General features: G+C 40.0%; 1 protein-coding gene across 1 annotated transcript in view; it reads left to right on the top strand.

Moving 5' to 3' along the window:
* Positions 1 to 18149, top strand: part of LOC8032428 (nose resistant to fluoxetine protein 6) — a 95125-nt gene that overhangs the window by 26840 nt on the left and 50136 nt on the right. The window contains exon 2 of the mRNA XM_029986768.4: positions 11912 to 12123. Within this exon, the coding sequence (XP_029842628.3) occupies positions 11912 to 12123 (212 nt within the window). The remainder of the gene's footprint in view (positions 1 to 11911; positions 12124 to 18149) is intronic.

Raw genomic sequence — 18149 nt, 5'->3', positions numbered from 1 at the left:
GTTCTCCATACATCTTTACATAACACCATCATATATAATAAATTACTACGCTTCAACGGAACAATACGCTCTTGGACACGTAATGAAGATTTCGCCCGGACGTCATACAGAATCATCCTGTCTTACGTCATAAAAAAATACAGCTGAGGCGCGGAACTCAACTTACACTACTCGTGTGCAAGTTGTTCAAGGTTAAAACGAAACCAAGAAAGAAAAAAAAAGAAGCAACGCTTGGAAGGCAATAAAACGCGAAAGTGGATATCACCAAACTGCTGCCAAGGAGGGTGCCGGGGGAACCCATATTTTGTTATAATCGATGTTGCGCCATGTCAAGTTGTTGGGACGAAGTTCTGCCCAGCGTCTCCGTGAGAAATGTGCAGCTTGTAATCTATTCAACTTTGCGCTTCTCCGAATGAACAGAAAGCCTTCAGGCGTGTCTTCGGAAGTAAATAACTGAGTCCTTGAATAATTTATGCTAATTTCAACACATCAAAGCGGATTGAGAGATATACATCCAGGAGCTCTTGTTGCGACTAAATTAGCATCAACGTGAAATTAAAAACAAAAAAGAAACTGGCGTCTGCTTCCTGGGAAAGCACTCGCAGGTCCAATCAATGCGATGTACGCACATAGGTTGGAAAATGATGAGAACGGAAACTCTTCCTCATCATATACTCATGTCCGCTACATAACCCATACGGGGTATGGCGAGAGCTTTCCAAAAATCACAGTTGTTTCGCTTTCAGTGTGATTTCTATTACAGACGTCACACTATTATTTGTCCACGTGTACATAAAAGAGTACCCGTTAATTTACGACGGTACGGTGTGGACCATCCCAACAGCGTTCATCGTTTGGTCAATTTCTCCCTCGTCTTCCTGTTGCGATGGTGGCAGCATCTGATACCCCCCTCAGATTGGCTCTCTTCTGATGGTGGTAGCGAAACAATGTCAAGACTATTTCAGAATTTAGCTGTTTGTGATGATGCCTTTCTTAGTGACTCACAGCAGCCTATGATATCACAAACTCGTGAGCAATTGTTGAACCATTTTGTTTTATTTCGCGATAGATTTAGGAGGTTGTGTTATATTTAATACGAGTCAGAACAGTGATTGGCTGTTAGGTTATTACAGTGAGCACTACTTTGCAAACGTAAGTTGAAATAATGGTTACGACGAGAAAAAGGACAGTCAGAATGACTATTATTCAGACTGCCGCTTCGCCCGTGTCGTTTGTAAGAAATTGCGAGTCAATATAAAAAAAAGAAAACTGACATTTTATGTCTGTGGATGTTCCTCTTGCAGCTTTGCATCTACAAGGCGGAAGGTCTAATCCGTTGATGTAATTTTTGGCGTTTCATTCAAGTAAAGTTTTACGTGGCTCGGTGTGAGTTGTGTGCTTTTCGTGATTATTGATACAGAACATGGTAATTCCGGCAAAAGTACCGGCAGATTTATGTCGCGTTTGTTAGAGCTAGAAACCCTCACATAAAAAGTAGGTCACTTACTCGGGAAATTATATATATATATTTTAATATCTCTTCGAAACCTTGAGACAATAGTTGTGGTGGTTTCGCCACCAGAACCATTCAGATTATCAAAATATAAGCGCTAGGAGGAGGTTGTAATTAAATATCCTGGAAAACTCATTTGGTCCACATATGTATCACGCCGCTGTCCATTTCTAGGTGTGGTACTAAAAATAAAACAAAATTATGTAGGAACATTGAAGCAAAGAGTCGATGTGAGGGATATATTTTAACTTACAAGGTCACGCGGTCTCTTCTGGAGAGCGTTTTTATCTTAAATGGGGTAAAATGGGCTGTATGTCATTTCTTACTAGATGAACGTAATACTCTCAAAAAAAGGAATAAGTACCCGAAGCGCTCACAGAATATCCGGAACTGTTGTTTCGATAAAGTTGAAAGAATTCTAATAAACGGGTCTAAACTAGCCCCAGGGAATGGCGTGATAATTTTGATACAGATGTTGGGGGTTACCGAGGGCTCCCTAAAGCCTTGTTCGCTTTCACTGTAGACAACATTTGTTCTTCACTAGTCATGCGTACTCACATTTAACACACCACTCCACTCCAGATCTACATAAATAATCCCTCACAATATTGGAAGCGTATTTTTCGCAAATAACGCACAGTGGCATAAGAAAAACAAACCAAAAACGCGACATCATTTAATTTGTTAACTGAAAGCAATGTTTTACATTAGATATTCTGGAGTTTGTAACTAATGACACGTGTAATGAGTTCTGTAGGTGCAAACGCAAAACGCCAGTTTTAGTACAATAACGTTCTCACCTCACATATTTTATGAGAAAAAAAATTAAGATTGTCTCATTCACGTTGTGATTTTTTTTCGTTGAAATTATCGCAGCATGCTATATGCATTACGAAACATAAATTACTAAATTTATTCATATTGTCTTCCATGAAAGGCCGAATAGGCATGAACCTAGTTCTATTCTGCATGAAGAAAGCATAATGTTTTGTTTGGCGAAAACACGCAAATATTGCCTATAAATATATTGTCTTCCATGAATAGCCGAATAGGCATAAACCTAGTTGTATTCTGCATGAAAAAAGCAGAATGTTTTGTTTGGCGAAACAACCGCCAATATTGCCTATAAATACCAATATATAGGCAATACCTTACCTACCTTTTTTATACCTGATACCTTTATACCTATATATTAGTCTGTTCTCTACAGCTGATAGCAATTCAGGTGTAGGCGGTAGAAAAGGCGGTAATTTACTTTAGAAAAACGAAACAGGAACTAACCTACAGAACACGGCTTTTTATGATGCATTGACAATACACGTTTTACAAAAGTCCATGCCTACACCAGTCCGCCATTGCTTGCTCACATTCTCTCAGCATGTATTAAAAACTTTAATTAGATCAGAGTATTCGACGAACGATGACCCAACGTTCGTCTGAGACTGGTGTCCAATCATGCGCTTCGTGAGCAACAAATGGCGACCCCCAATTGTTGCTTGATGGACTTTTGAAAAGGAAATATGCGTTTCTCGACGAAGCCCTCCAATATAGCCTATGTTTAATTTTTTTATGACGCACGTGGTCATTTTTATTATGAAATTCACTGATCAATAACACTATTTTGCAATTACTGACGTTCCCACATTCCGAAATCGTTATCACCACTGAGAGTATTTTAGCTATCTTTATTCCGAGAAAAATTACGCAGTGGGATGATCATTCGTGATTGGTTTTTTTTTTTCGCCAAGGAGTGTTGCAAGATGCCTCTTGCATTTATTCAAAGGTATCGCTGACGTCCTAAAAGACAGTGTGGAGGCCAATGACGAGTTAATTCAAAACAGGAGAAATAAAAATGAGCCCTCGTGACGACTGTAAAATCCCGCACGTGTAAAAACCTGCACTATTCAAGGACGACTAGAGAAATTGAACGCGTGGATTGAGCGGAAAACCCTTTCAATCGGGTCAGCTGTGGCGGTAGCGATGGTCGAACAATAAAGATTTTAGTTTTAATACTCGGCAGTACTTGAGCTGCACCCGAAATTTGTTGTCTCCAGAATACGTTGTTCCTTTTGAAGCGAAAAGAAACAAGAGATGTTGAAATGGCGGGCTTCTTCAAAAGTGCTTTTCGCACCTGTCACAAGGCTCACGTCACAAGTAAACGATTCGATTATGTTTACGTAAAGGTAAAAAGTAAACTTAAATTGTCCGCACCGTGTGAAGAAATGACGCGGAACTTTGAAAAGATGGTGCTTTAAACGGTGAAGTTCGCGTACAGAGCTTAACGATTATGTGACTCGTTTTTGATAGTAAGTGTCATTGCGTCGAAAAACGGAAATCCGAGAAAATAACCCAAATCAGAGGTGGCAATTTGTTTTCTCGTAGTAAAATGGAAAGCGCTGAATATGACAGTATAAGTGCTAAAATAATTGAATTATAAACATGTTCATATGAGAAAGGAGCACTTAATTATGAGGAAATTTACTTTCAAAGGGTTATCCTATGAACGAGGCTCAAGTCTCAATCAAAGCATGGAATTAGGAACTACTCAAATAGGATGAAAACAAAAACATATAATAGACGTGACTGGAGAGGGCGAAGGGTTATCCGTGCGAAGGGTTATCAAAAACCACGGCTGTTGTGCTCAAGGTCCTTCAAGCTTTTCTTCAAATAATTCGGAAGATGCGGTTCCCTGAAGCCGGTGTGGTGTACCCCTGATGAATAATGATGTCAAGTTTAAATAAATTCACTCAGAAAAGAAGTAAATAATTTATTATAAGTGGGGCGAGAGCACATTTTTTAGAACAGTATGATTTCGAAGAGTTGGAATTCAAACTGGAGCATTCATACCGGGTACATTGAGAAGAATATCAACCTCTCTTGAGTTATAATGAGAGAAACAGAATATTGCAAGTGCGCCTCTTATGTTTATTTATTTATTTCAATTTATTTATTTATTTCAATACCCTCAGGGCCAACGGCATTACAGAGGGGAGTGGGTTGTATTCAACAAGAAAAATTATACAATGAATAGCTGAAAGGCAAAGCACAAATTAGTTATGAACAATACAAGTTAGAAATAGCAGTTTTAAACAAATCATCCGCCTGGATTATGGCGATGGAGGTGGGAAGGCGGTTCCAATCCAAAGACGTTTTGGGAATGAAAGATTGTTGAAATGTGTTTGTGCTACATAGTGGTACACCTACTTTATGAGGATGATCAAGACGGGATGAAACATAGAAAGGTGGTGTGAGGAGACGTTGACGGAGGAATGAGTTAGTGTGAAATACTTTATGGAAGAGAGACAAACGGGCTACCTTTCGGCGTGAGGCAAGACTAGGCAAGGATAAGTTAGACTTCATAGAGGTGACACTTGCAGTGCGTTGATAATTACTGAGGATAAAACGAGCGGAACGATTTTGAACAGCTTCTAGGGGGTTAACCAAATTTAAAAGGCTCGGGTCCCAGATAGACGACGCGTATTCAAGCTTTGAGCGCACAAGTGTTTTATAAAGAGTTAATTTCAGAGAGGAGGGAGCTAAGGAAAAATTACGTCTTAAATAGCCAAGCATGCGATTAGCATTACTAATAACGTAACCAATATGTATTTTCCAGGAAAGATCAGATGTTATGTGTACACCCAGGTACTTGTAAGACGATACAGAAAGTAAAGGAACATTGTTAAGACAGTAGCAGGGAGAAACAGAATGATTACGAGACACTCTCATTACTTTGCACTTAGTTGTGTTAAGCGCCATATGCCAAGTTTCACACCAATGAAGAATAACGTCAATGTCTGTCTGGAGTTTGATAACATCTGAATCATCAATAATTTCACGGTGAATGACACAATCATCCGCAAAAAGGTTGATTGAGGAAGAAATGTTATTCGGCAGGTCATTAATGAAGATTAAAAACAGAAGTGGGCCTAGTACAGAACCCTGAGGCACGCCGGAGGTCACTGACGCGAGAGGAGATGTATGGTTATTTGCCGTAACAAACTGGAATCGGTTAGTAAGAAAGCACTGGACCCAAGCCATAACGTTAGCATCAATGCGAAGGTTATTTAGTTTCAACAAAAGCAACTCGTGTGAGACTTTATCGAACGCCTTCGAGAAATCCAAAAATACGCAGTCGATCTGGGACCCTCTATCAAGAACAGAATGCAAGTCGTTAGTAAATAATAAAAGCTGGGTCTCGCAGGAAAATGATTTTCGGAATCCATGTTGAGAGGCGTTGAAAAACATGTTAGACTCCAAAAAATTAACAAGCTGAGAATAAATGACATGTTCAAGTATCTTACATGGTATGCTAGTGAGAGAAATTGGTCTATAGTTGTTAGGGGAATGTTTATCACCTCCTTTGTGCAATGGAACCACCTTCCCAACTTTCCAATCGTCTGGGAGGACTCCGAGATCTAGCGATTGGGTGAATATTTTTGACAGTATGATGGAAGAATATACACTTGTGTTTTTTTAAAATTTGGAGTTAATATTATCGACACCAGCACTGGATGATAGTTTAAGATTATCGATTATTCGAACAATGCCAATGGGATCAATTTCGAAATGTTCCATAGGCATGAAGCTGCACTGAGGTAATGAAAAAGGTAACATGTTACATGCACTGGAAAAAGATTTAACAAAAGCCGCGTTTAAAATTTCAGCACAGTCTTCACTAGGTATAACAGAATCATCCACCCTGATTGAGATTTCGTTCGAATTGTTATCACCAATAATGTTCCAGAACTGCTTAGGATTAGTAGACAACATATTCGGCAAAGTCTGATTAAAATACACAAGCTTCGCATCGTGAATAGCAGATTTGTAAGCCTCATACGCGTTCTGATAAGTCTCCCAACGTTTTGAACAGCCTGTTTCATTTGCAGAGCGAAACAATCTTTTCTTTTTATTAGAAAGCCTTTTTAGTGTCACATTAAACCAGGGTGAATGAGTGTATGATCTTATCGAACGGAGAGGAATGAATTTATCCGTGAGCAGCGCCACTTGATTCTTAAACAGGGTCCAGTTTTCCTGAATGGTGCGTTCAGAAAAGTTAATTATAAATACATCTAGAAAAAGGGCTAAGTGGTCATTAATAGCTTCAAAGTTCGCTTTGCTATAGTCGCGAATGCATTTAGTCACTTTAGAGGAGTTGTGCTTAGGAACCGTAAGAGATATGTATAATGAACTATGATCACTGACACCTGGTAAATGAGACACTAAAGAAACAAGATCCGGCGTATTAGTTAAAACAAGATCAAGGATATTGGCTGACGTAGCTGCGACTCGTGTGGGTTCAGTGACGAGTTGTAAAAGATTGAAATCAGCACACAAGCTTAAGAAATTGGAACACTCAGAGGAATGACAACTGAGAGAAGGGCACGTATCTGACCAATCAATATTCGGATAATTAAAATCGCCTAATAAAAATATCGGAGAATCTGGGAATCTTGCAGTAACCATATTTAGCGCATCATGTAAGTCATTGACAAAGCCAGTGGAACAGTTAGGTGGTCTATAACAAGCACAAAGTACAATTCGCCTATTTCCCGCGTGGAAGCAAACACAGATAAACTCAAGCTCAGTTACAATATTTACATAAAATGATTCAATTGTCTCGTTAATTCCAATCAATACTCCTCCCCCTGATCTATACTCCCTGTCGTATCGATAGATATTAAACTTTTTTTCGCAGGCAAATATTTCACTGTCACGGATTCGAGACGAAAGCCAAGTTTCTGTTAGTACTACGATATCAGATGATGAAGAGTCAATAATCGCACACAATTCATCACGCTTGTTCATGACACTTCTTACATTGGCGAAAAACATTGAAAGATTAGCATATGATTGACAAGGCCTTTGCCGACTTTGCTTATTTATGGGTTGCTACGAGGAGCTAGCAGAAGGCACTGACTCAGCAGCCGCGCTATTATCAGGATTTGCGCGGCGTGGTACAAAACGATCACCAACTTCAATCACATTGTCACTGTCTGAGCAGTACATAAAAATCTTTTTATCAAGGTGAAGTTTATTGTACCGTAAGCTAAAGTACTTGTCCGGGCTTCTCGCCTTCGCAAATTCAATCAAAACCTTTCGCGCGTGACGCGTAGCTGGCGAAAAGTCCTCGCTGACAGACACACTGCTGCCCTTTAATTTTGATCTACCCACCAGCACGTTTTCTCGAAGCTTGTAAGACGCAAACTTAACGACTATTGGGCGACATTTTCCCGCGACAAAGGCGCCGAGTCTATGAGCCCGAGCTATGCCGTCTTCAGCAATCTGCATGTTAGCTTCCCGATGGAGCACCTCCCGTACTTTCTCTTGGGAGAGGGCCCATGTCTCAGATGGAGTGTCAACGATTCCATGGAAAATTAAGTTGTCCCGTCTCGACCTGTCCTCCATTTCATCCACTCGGGCGCGTAGGAGCGTATTTTCTTTCTTTGTGTCATTGGCGATCAGCTGTGCTACCCGCAGTTCATTCTGCCACTCGTCGGACATTAAGGCCTTGTTTTCAACCACAGTTAGTCTATTGTTTACTTCAACGAGTTGTTTTTCAATCGATTGTTGGTTGCTTTTTATCTCGTTAACGGATGCCATAAGACCATTCCGGCCCTCCTCAAACTTAAGGGTACGAGCATTCACTTCATGAAGAAGCTTCAGCATTTCGTCAAGCTGCTTGCCTTGGCTCTCAGTCCTAGGTCCCGGGTTGGACTCAATATCCCCGCTCAAAAGAAGAATCAAAGAACACAATGCATCAACACAGTCGGAAACACAAAGACACAATGCTTCCGGGCGAGGCAGCACTACGAGACACAAATAGTCGCTTTTCACTTTCGAATAGTAATTACGACTACCCACCTGCAGTATGAAAACGACAGGATTAGACGACGTCCGCATGGTTGAAAAGCTGCCTCGCCCACTGACGAATTCCGCGCCAAGCAGGGGGGCGGTTTGTGAAGATTCCGATGATGACGATGTCGATCCGGTGGCACGATGAAACGTAGGCGAAACCAGAAGAAATTCTTGGTGAGGCACGGAATGTCCACCGACTTCACTGGGGGCGGACACAATCTGCGTTTGCTGGTGTTGCTTGTATCCCTGTAATCCAGGCGGGCCGGTATAGTTCACTGACAGCGTGAACAAGGCGAAGATCTGCAGTATGAAAACGACAGGATTAGACGACGTCCGCATGGTTGAAAAGCTGCCTCGCCCACTGACGAATTCCGCGCCAAGCAGGGGGGCGGTTTGTGAAGATTCCGATGATGACGATGTCGATCCGGTGGCACGATGAAACGTAGGCGAAACCAGAAGAAATTCTTGGTGAGGCACGGAATGTCCACCGACTTCACTGGGGGCGGACACAATCTGCGTTTGCTGGTGTTGCTTGTATCCCTGTAATCCAGGCGGGCCGGTATAGTTCACTGACAGCGTGAACAAGGCGAAGATCTGCAGTATGAAAACGACAGGATTAGACGACGTCCGCATGGTTGAAAAGCTGCCTCGCCCACTGACGAATTCCGCGCCAAGCAGGGGGGCGGTTTGTGAAGATTCCGATGATGACGATGTCGATCCGGTGGCACGATGAAACGTAGGCGAAACCAGAAGAAATTCTTGGTGAGGCACGGAATGTCCACCGACTTCACTGGGGGCGGACACAATCTGCGTTTGCTGGTGTTGCTTGTATCCCTGTAATCCAGGCGGGCCGGTATAGTTCACTGACAGCGTGAACAAGGCGAAGATCTGCAGTATGAAAACGACAGGATTAGACGACGTCCGCATGGTTGAAAAGCTGCCTCGCCCACTCGGTGAGGCACGGAATGTCCACCGACTTAGATCTACCTAGCCACAATGCAGATTCCTATGACCAGTGCCTTTGTAATAACTCTTGGCTATCACACCTGCTGTAAAACGGATCCCTATTTTGAATAAAGTTTAAGCTTAGTTTAGTTGTTGAAACGGAACTTACATTTTAGGTGTCTATATTTGTTTATTTTTATCTATTTTTTTTTATTAAAGCGAACATTGAAGTATTTTGTTAAATCCTTTCAATATTAAAGCATTCATACATTTTTAAAAAGGCATCTGCATAATATTGGAATAATTTTGCTAAAATGTTGCCTAATAAAACTGATTCACCTATATCTGCTCAGGGGAGCAGATATTGATGTTTTTAACCCAAATTTAGTAGCTTTTAAGACTTTCGTAACTAACCTGTGAACATTTTGTTGTGTATCATTACTAAGGTGTCAAGCTGTTCATGAGCACAAAAAATAAACAAATAAATGAATGAATGAATGAATGAATGAATGAATGAATGAATGAATGAATGAACGTAGAGGCACAAACGCGATGTAGTAGCATAGCTGTTTTGTTTTTTATTTGTGCTAAACTTTTGTGCTTTTTTCCCGACCACTCTAAGAACCTCTTTTTTTTCAAACGCCCGTTCGCGGTTTAGTGGTTACCGCAGACACTGAAAAAGCAGGTAAAAAGACGTGTATTAAAACTTCAGCTAAAATTACTATCCATCAATTCATCTTCGAAAAAAAAAAATACACTAGTATATTTACTTGTGGCTTTCTGTTCTGTTTGAACACGCTATTTTAAAAGTTACTTTCGATTTCCACCTATATTTTGCTCGGAAAAAAAGCCCTTCAAATGTTTCGTACTAATCAAGTGATTCGATTTGGGGCAGACGCAATCAGGTAAAAAATGGCAGAATATGCTCCTGATGTGACTTATATTCCCTTCAGTAGCGGCATTTAAATTTCCCAAATATGAACTATCTTAGTACGTTTCTTTTTTATGGTATATAATAGTAAAAGAAAGCTATAAACATGCCTAGTGTCCGAATGGTTTTTGAGAGGTCTAGCAAAAAATCATAGAGGAGTGTACATAAGAGTTGTGTAGCTACGTTCCACCATGAGTGCTCAAACAATTGAAGGGTGATACAAAAGTGTCACGTAAGCTTCACATATTCAGTAACTGTAAACCTATCTGCTAAATTTTAAATCTTTAGTAAATTCCCGTCAATAGCCAAGTAACAAATATCAAATGACTTGCTCAACTAGCCTGAAATTTAACTTTCCTATCTGCAGTGAAATTTCGATTACTTTTGTACAGTATAACCCAACAACTGCAAGGAATATATTTTCGTAATTAGCAATTATTTAAAAGCAACGAATACAGTCGCAAGTGATATGACAATGCCCTAAAGAGGACGTAGTTCTGAGGTCACGTGCTCTTTGGGAAGGTGGCTCTATAACGTTATAAATTCCCGTGTTTTCTAGACATAGTGCGAAAACAGGATATTTTAGCTTGTTTTCGAGTTTTTTTTTTTAACAACTGTTAGTTCCTTTTTATTATCTTCTCAGCAGTAAGTTAGAGCATTCACGTCAATCGTGCAAACAACTTATCTTGCCATACCGTATTTATTCTTGTTATTCCTAAAACAATGCACTACAACCACGCACGCCTTTTTGTAGAAGAACTTTTGGAAACTAAAGACTGATTTCGGTGCAGCTTTTCCTGTGGAATGCTTTCAGAACTCGGGGGTAAAACCGGTGGTGGAGGCATGTCGTAGATGATGTGTTTGCCATGGAGCTAAAGATATGGTGTATGAATGTTTGTTATTTTTATACGCTTAATGTACAAGGTGTCCTGCCAAAAACGCTTAGAAGGTTTTTTTCACCTCGAAAATAAACTACGCATTGTCGAACCCTCGTTCTCTACCAAAGTGTAGTGCAAGAGGTCCGAACCAGATGCCAGTTTTAGCACTAACAGTTATCTTATTCAAAAGCTATGTGATTTTCTGACACTTGTTCACTGGAAAAATGGGGCACATTTCCGCCCGTGTTCCGTAACTGGCGCCATGGAGATCCATGTATTCGAGAACGAGGTCGGCCGCCATCTTCCCACTGAAAATTTCAGAACCTCCATTATAAGCCTCAAGAAGGCAACGTTTCGTGCTGAAACGTTGGCATCTGGTTCGGATATCCTGCGCTACATTTTGGTGGACAATTAGCGTTCGACAATGCATAGGGCATTTTTCGGATGAAAAACACCTCGTAATTTGTTTGGCGAGACAACTTGTATATACAAAATTATGACGCTGGACAATGTGATAAAATGCATTTGATTGTATTTAAACAAGAATGAAATATATTCCATCTACAGCCACTTCGTGAAAGAGAGTGAACTAAGAAAACATGCAAATTGTACAACGGCGAAACAAAATATTGTTTTCATAGCTTAAAAAAAGTTGGTTGACATTGATGGTGTTCTGGTTTGTTATTGTGTTAAGCTGGGTTTTGATAGTGAAATCTCTTTGGGCTTCTAGAGAAGCCAAACTTCCATTCAGTTCTGCTTGCCTGACCGCGTGACCCCTTTCTCATCCAGTGCTCGACGCAACGGGCAAGTACCCCACGGGGCTGTTCCAAGGCACGCTGTCAGACATCGGGGCCTTTGATCAGTGCATCGAGACGGTGATACACGACGACTATGGCAACGAGAAGGTCAGGGCACACTACTGCAATCTGTACATGAAGTTCGGCAAAGATCTCTCCTTCTTCGAACATGTGGACGACATGCTTCGCTTGTCGCACAGAAGGGTAAGTTCACGTTCGGTTGTTTCGCAGGAAACTCAGCCAGGTAAAATTCTTCAAATCTATCAGCATTTTGGGTATGACGTTGGGCGGAGTGTTGGAACTTCCTTTTTTTATTTTGTTAATTACCCTAAAATATGGTGTGTAGAATAAACAAACATACTAACTGTTACGTTTTTAATGTTGTTCACCCATTACTTGGCTCACTTTTTTCTAACGCTAAATTTATTAGATTAATTGTATACAAAATGATTAACAACATCACTTCATTTGTATCTCTATCGCAAGTGTCTTCCACATTACACACTTACTGAATACAAGACCACATAATTTAAAAATGAATCTAAACAGTGTTCATATTAACAAACCCATTTTTGCAAAACCGAGCGCACAACGAATCTTCCAAGACGAGAATAACATGCCTGAACCCAGGAGCTTGGCCCGGGGCAAATGGTTCTCAAGGTTTGCTTATACCTATGGTCATTTCAGGCCTCGTGCTGAATTTCTTGCATTAGGACGTCCATTTACTCCTTCACATTAATTCACGACATTACTGCATAACATGGTCCTCATTGTATCTATTCTTTTCCGTAAAAATGTTGAAATAATTTCGTCTGAGCACTCTTAAATATCATGGCACGAGCTAGATGTTCCAGAATAAATGTATGCAATACGTCTTGTACGAGCGTGGTGCTCTCATTCTTCTTGGGTAAAGCGTCCTTGGCTGCAATACTAAGCGTGCAAATTGCATCAAAGCATGTTCGATATTTTTTTGTTTTTCTTATTGGGATTACGATAAAACATTTCCCTATCCTATCATCAAGAAAATATGTCTCGAGATACATAAAAAAAGAAAATAATATGACGGCTTTTTTGCCGAGATCTGTTATCGCCAATTTAGTCTCCATGCAGGCAGCCTTGATCCGTTGCGTACTAACGATCCCTGCTCTAAATCTGACATGCAGAATGCGGGTCGCCACTGTCGGGCGTCGGAAATTTCTTGTCGACCAGACTGGATATTAGTATTTAGGTGATCAATTAACTCATCTATATTACATATTCGGCCCGAGGTTAGTTGAAGTTTGTTCCGAGATGTGGTGTTATATAGTCTGTCTTTCTAAACTAAGAATGCTTAAATGTATTTTTAATGTTAAAAAGGCAAAAGTATAAAAATTAATAGTGTCACTTTTAGGCTATCTCTAAACAAATATGTAGTATAAAGCATATGTGGGATATTAAAATCACACCTCAATTAAAAAATAAAGAGGCACGCTACAACTTATTATTGAGCATAAACGCCAGGAGCGCGCTAAGAATATTCACATAGAATGGGGTGGCATTATCCTTAGATTGACAACTGCAAAGGTCCATGAGTCGCAGCAGATCCTTACACTGCAATCATTATGAATTATATTTCACTGTTCCATCCGAACTATTCACTGTTAAGACAAAGTTAATAAGCATGTTTATAACATATTCGCAAACAGATGCAATGTATACTGTCAGCAGAAGTAAAGGAATGCATATCCTCAGCTCAGTTCAACATACTTAGACCTTTTATGTAAAATAAAATTCACCCTAAGCAATAATATTGCGTCAAATTTTGCGCAAACCACCCTGAGAGCCATTCTCTGCTATCTATGACATAAATGAGTGAATGATTTGGCCAAAACTGTATCTAGAAATAAAAACGAATTCTGGCGTGTCTTAGCCTGCCTAACGTTACCATGTCATGCGTGATGTTGGGTGCCGCATTACAGATGTCTTATCAAGGCCGAATGCAAACAAGCGGCGTCATCATGAGGTTTAATAATGAAAAAAATACTCGGCATGTCATAGGTTTTTCTAGCAGACAAGGCTACTTATGACTGGACACTTTATGATTTTAACTACTATTCGTACACAACTTGTATAAACATATTTTATACTGCATCATTCGCCGAGCTTCAATAGAACCCAGTTATTTCGTCTCCACGTACTTTGAAAACAAGAAAAAAGTATCACAGGAACTTCGTAGTTATGGATGAGTAATTACAATCACTATTCCTAAATCAAGACAGATGCGTTTAAAGCTAGGACTGCCGCGTCATAGACAACTTCCCACAGCCCACTTCGAGGAACTAGACCCAATACACTCGGCACCACACATCTAACAAAAGCGAAATAACCGCCCAACTGGATTACTAGAAAAACGACCTTCGTAGAATGAGCACAACATCACGTGGTCCACGTAAGCCGCGATGGCCTTCAACTTTCTTCGCTCATTCATTTTTTGTATATTTTGTTTATACATGTTATAACCTTTTTGGCTTCGGCGCAGATTGGGACCTATATTGCCCCCAAGCGTTTTTTTTTTCTCTCTTGAAAGTCGTAGTTTGAATTTGGGCAGCCTGCCACGTCACACGCAAAAAATGAACAAAAAACCTCGTTATATATCGCGCAAGAGATAAAGCTATAGAATAGACGATGTTAACAGGAGTGACGTCAATTCATTTATGTAGATATGTGCATTTGATAAAAATCGGTAGATTTTGTTGTAGAGCTGTATAGGATAATGCTTCCGCTCAATCACTCTTACCGGAAAAATAACCGGCTTGCTCTGATGTAATCCTTTAGGTTTCATAGGGGTTCGAACGGACTTCCTGTGAAAGCTAGAAATGACGCAAGCTATTCGATTTGAAACACTATTCGCAAACATCTAAAAGTTTATTTACCGAAAAATGTTTTGCGGTCCTACCATGAAGGCCTGCGATCTGAAACGGCGCATGGCGTGTGCGTCCTAAACATGAGGCTCGGTCGCGTTCTTTATACTTCGGTGAAAGCTTTTACCAGCCTTTTTCTAGCCTAGCTCCCTCCATATTTCACACCGATATGATTTTTTGGAGTTATTAGTATAAAATCTAGCGCACGGACGTTTTTGGGGTGGATGTCCTCGAAACTATTACAACTAAAGACAGCATCTCAGCGTGGTTAGATGACATTCTTTTGTTTTCCGGGTGACGGTTTATTTGACACACTCTTCGAACCAGGACGCATGGGTTGTATTACGCTCCTACTTTTTTCGGCATACCACAAAAATAGATCTAAAAACTAATTACGAAATACATACGATATAAAAGACATTGCACTGCGGTAGACGATACGCATCTCTTGAATTTCTTAATGTATCGTGTAATTTTAGCATAATGCCTGCGTCAAGCGTGCGTGAAGTTTCAACAGAAACTTCATATTCGGAATGTGAAATAAAATATGAAAATTAGCGGTACATAAAATGATTGAATATTTAAGTCCTAACCTCAAAATTTCACTAAAAAAAAAAACATAAAAAAAACGAAAAAACTTACCCTCACACGAGACTCACCGCGTCGATTTCAAGCTGTACAAATGTTGACATTTTAGATGCACAAATTAACCGTAAGCATAATGTTTGGTTGTGTCTAGTTAATTCTAGTGATGCGCTTTTTTCGTTCCCAGCTTTCTCACCAGCTCTAGCTTAAACGTATATTATTTTCCGACAATAGCGTTACTTTTGACCGATTCGAGGAGGAAAGAAGGGAGAGAAAGATAGCGACTGAGTCACCTTGTCTGTTGCGAGTAACGACGACCTTGCGCCAACTGGAACCCTTGTTTGTTGCTCGTAGGGGGAGGTTTTTCCAGTTGCGAGCTCTTTCAAAGCAGGATAGGTGGTTCAAAACGAACCGTCAAATAAAAATATGTTCGCGGCGCAACTCAGTTGAGACGTGTGCTCCTACCGCCGCACTTAGAAGCGTTTCTGCAAAGATTTTCAATATTTGCATGATAATATATTGCCCCTCAATAATACTTTAGATAAAGTTTAGTACAAGAAGTTTATTTTTTGATTATCCTTACTTTGACGCAAAAGGTGGGTTTGGTTCTTGATGTGAGCTAAAGCCGATGAGGAAAAAAAATACAAGATGTCAGAGACTACACTGTATTTTTGCAAAGTTTATTTTTGCTTAACGGGTACTTTTCGTGAGTGTTATATTGCGCTTAGCATGAAATTAATACATAATGAAAAATTTATTTTTTTGTAAAAGAAGGAGCAGAAGTACAAAACTTTTAACTTCTGCGAACATCATTCTAGAGGGGTTCTAAGCTGCTAAAGAAATGAACACAACGCGTTTCGTCACTTTAGGTAGAATTGGTTCAATCAAGATGATTGAACCAATCAGACACCTTCAAAAGCGCACCATCATGCTGTCTTTCATGTTTCTGTGCGTGTTCGATCATCGCTGAACCAATCATAAACAAAAAAGGCTTAGTGGCTTACACTTTTACGATGCTTGATTAGGCTATTGCATGGTAACGTCGGCCGCGTCTGTAATATAGCTGAAACTACCGTATTTACTCGCGTATAGGTCGACCTGTTTTTCAAAAATCGCCTCATCAAAACTGGGGGGTCGACCAATACGCGAATCAAGGTATTATATTTTTCAACTTTTTTTTTTTTCGGGGGTCCCGAAGTTAGGGGGTCGACCTATACGACGTATCGACCAATATGCGAGTAAATACGGTAAGTATTACACTACTTAAAAATGAGTGCAAATAATCTTTTTCAAGACCCCAACCAATTCTTGGCTGTAGCGCATTATTGACGAACGTGTTACTTTGGGGCCTGTCACGCCCAATTGCGTGAATATTGACTAAGATTATATATTAGCAGCTGAAACTTAGTTCTCAGGCGTTAATGGTGTCCTTAATTAAAATACACAGTTATGCATTAGGCCGGAACAGCTTCCCCTTGAAACATCACGAACGGCAGCCTCATTCAACTCCCCTCATTTTGTACATCAGTTAAAGATTCGCTGTCCTGCTTCCACGAAAACGAATGGATGACGTCTTTGGTTCTGGGGGGGGGGGGGGCAACCACCAGGTGCCAGTTTTTCCGTGCAAGACACAATGACGTCAATGGAGCTTTTAACCTCTGCGAAATTGGAAGGGAAAGAAGAAATGGAAGCACGCCCCTCCGGTACATCCGCCTCACCTCAGAAATTCCATGTACCTTTTAAGGAGACCCGGATTCCACAGAGTGGCTTTGCATAGACCCTCTTTACGGGAGAGGTTGTTAAAACAGCAGAAGCTGCGTTAGCTATTGCCTTTTGACAGCAGGTCAAATTCAGCAATGTACTTATAGGTACTAATTTATAATAATTCCAGGATTGATTGGTGAGAAAACTGGCATCCAGATGGAGGAAAAGCAATTTGTGTATTTTAGTGGGATACCTTTTAAGGGGGACAAGAGCTTTAACAAATGGCAGAAAAAGCACGACTCTGGTTGAACGCAAGCACGACATTGCAAAGTTACGAACGCACTTCGACTAATTTGCGCTTCTAGAAAGGTCATAGTTACTGAGCTTCATTTGCTCGTGAGCAGAGAATAATAATTTTGCGACATCATTGAAATCTGAATTTTCGGAGGTATGGTTATTGTAGACCTTAATAATAGTGTTGTCTATTTTACTGAGATCAAATTAGCGTTAATTAAAAGCTACTGTTTTTTGTGGAAGTGACTGACGGCCAAACGTTCAGTGAAATAGTAATTTGCCTGGATCTAGTCAATTTGATTTTTAAAAGCTTCTTACATTGTCTAGACCAGCATCGTTGGAAAATAAATTATATTTTTTTTCATCTTTAATATTATGAATATAGTTGTTGTGTTTCCAAGCAAGCAAGCGTGCAGGCGTATATAGAGCGTATTACAGTAAGAGTTAAAATAATTGATTAAATACCACTCGAAGTAAAATCTCTCAAAATTTGGTGCTGTAATATTTATTATCTGCTAAATGTAATATTTATTGCGCAGCGATTAGCATAACTGCGTTATACCACTGTGATGTAAATTGCCTTATCTTTGAATTCTAAAATCTAATCTGCCTCTAGAAGATGCATATGTGAAAAGTAAAATTTCACTACAAACAACATAGAGCAATATTTACGTGGTAAGTGCTTGGTGAAGTTAAGAAAATTCGAAAACAGAATTGAATTTTTAGGTTGAAAGAATACTGAACCAA

This window comes from Ixodes scapularis, unplaced genomic scaffold (assembly GCF_016920785.2).
Source record: "Ixodes scapularis isolate PalLabHiFi unplaced genomic scaffold, ASM1692078v2 PGA_scaffold3__209_contigs__length_174095766, whole genome shotgun sequence".
Taxonomy (NCBI): domain Eukaryota; kingdom Metazoa; phylum Arthropoda; class Arachnida; order Ixodida; family Ixodidae; genus Ixodes; species Ixodes scapularis.
Note: the sequence above shows the minus strand (reverse complement) of the source record. Positions and strands in the feature narration are given on the sequence as shown.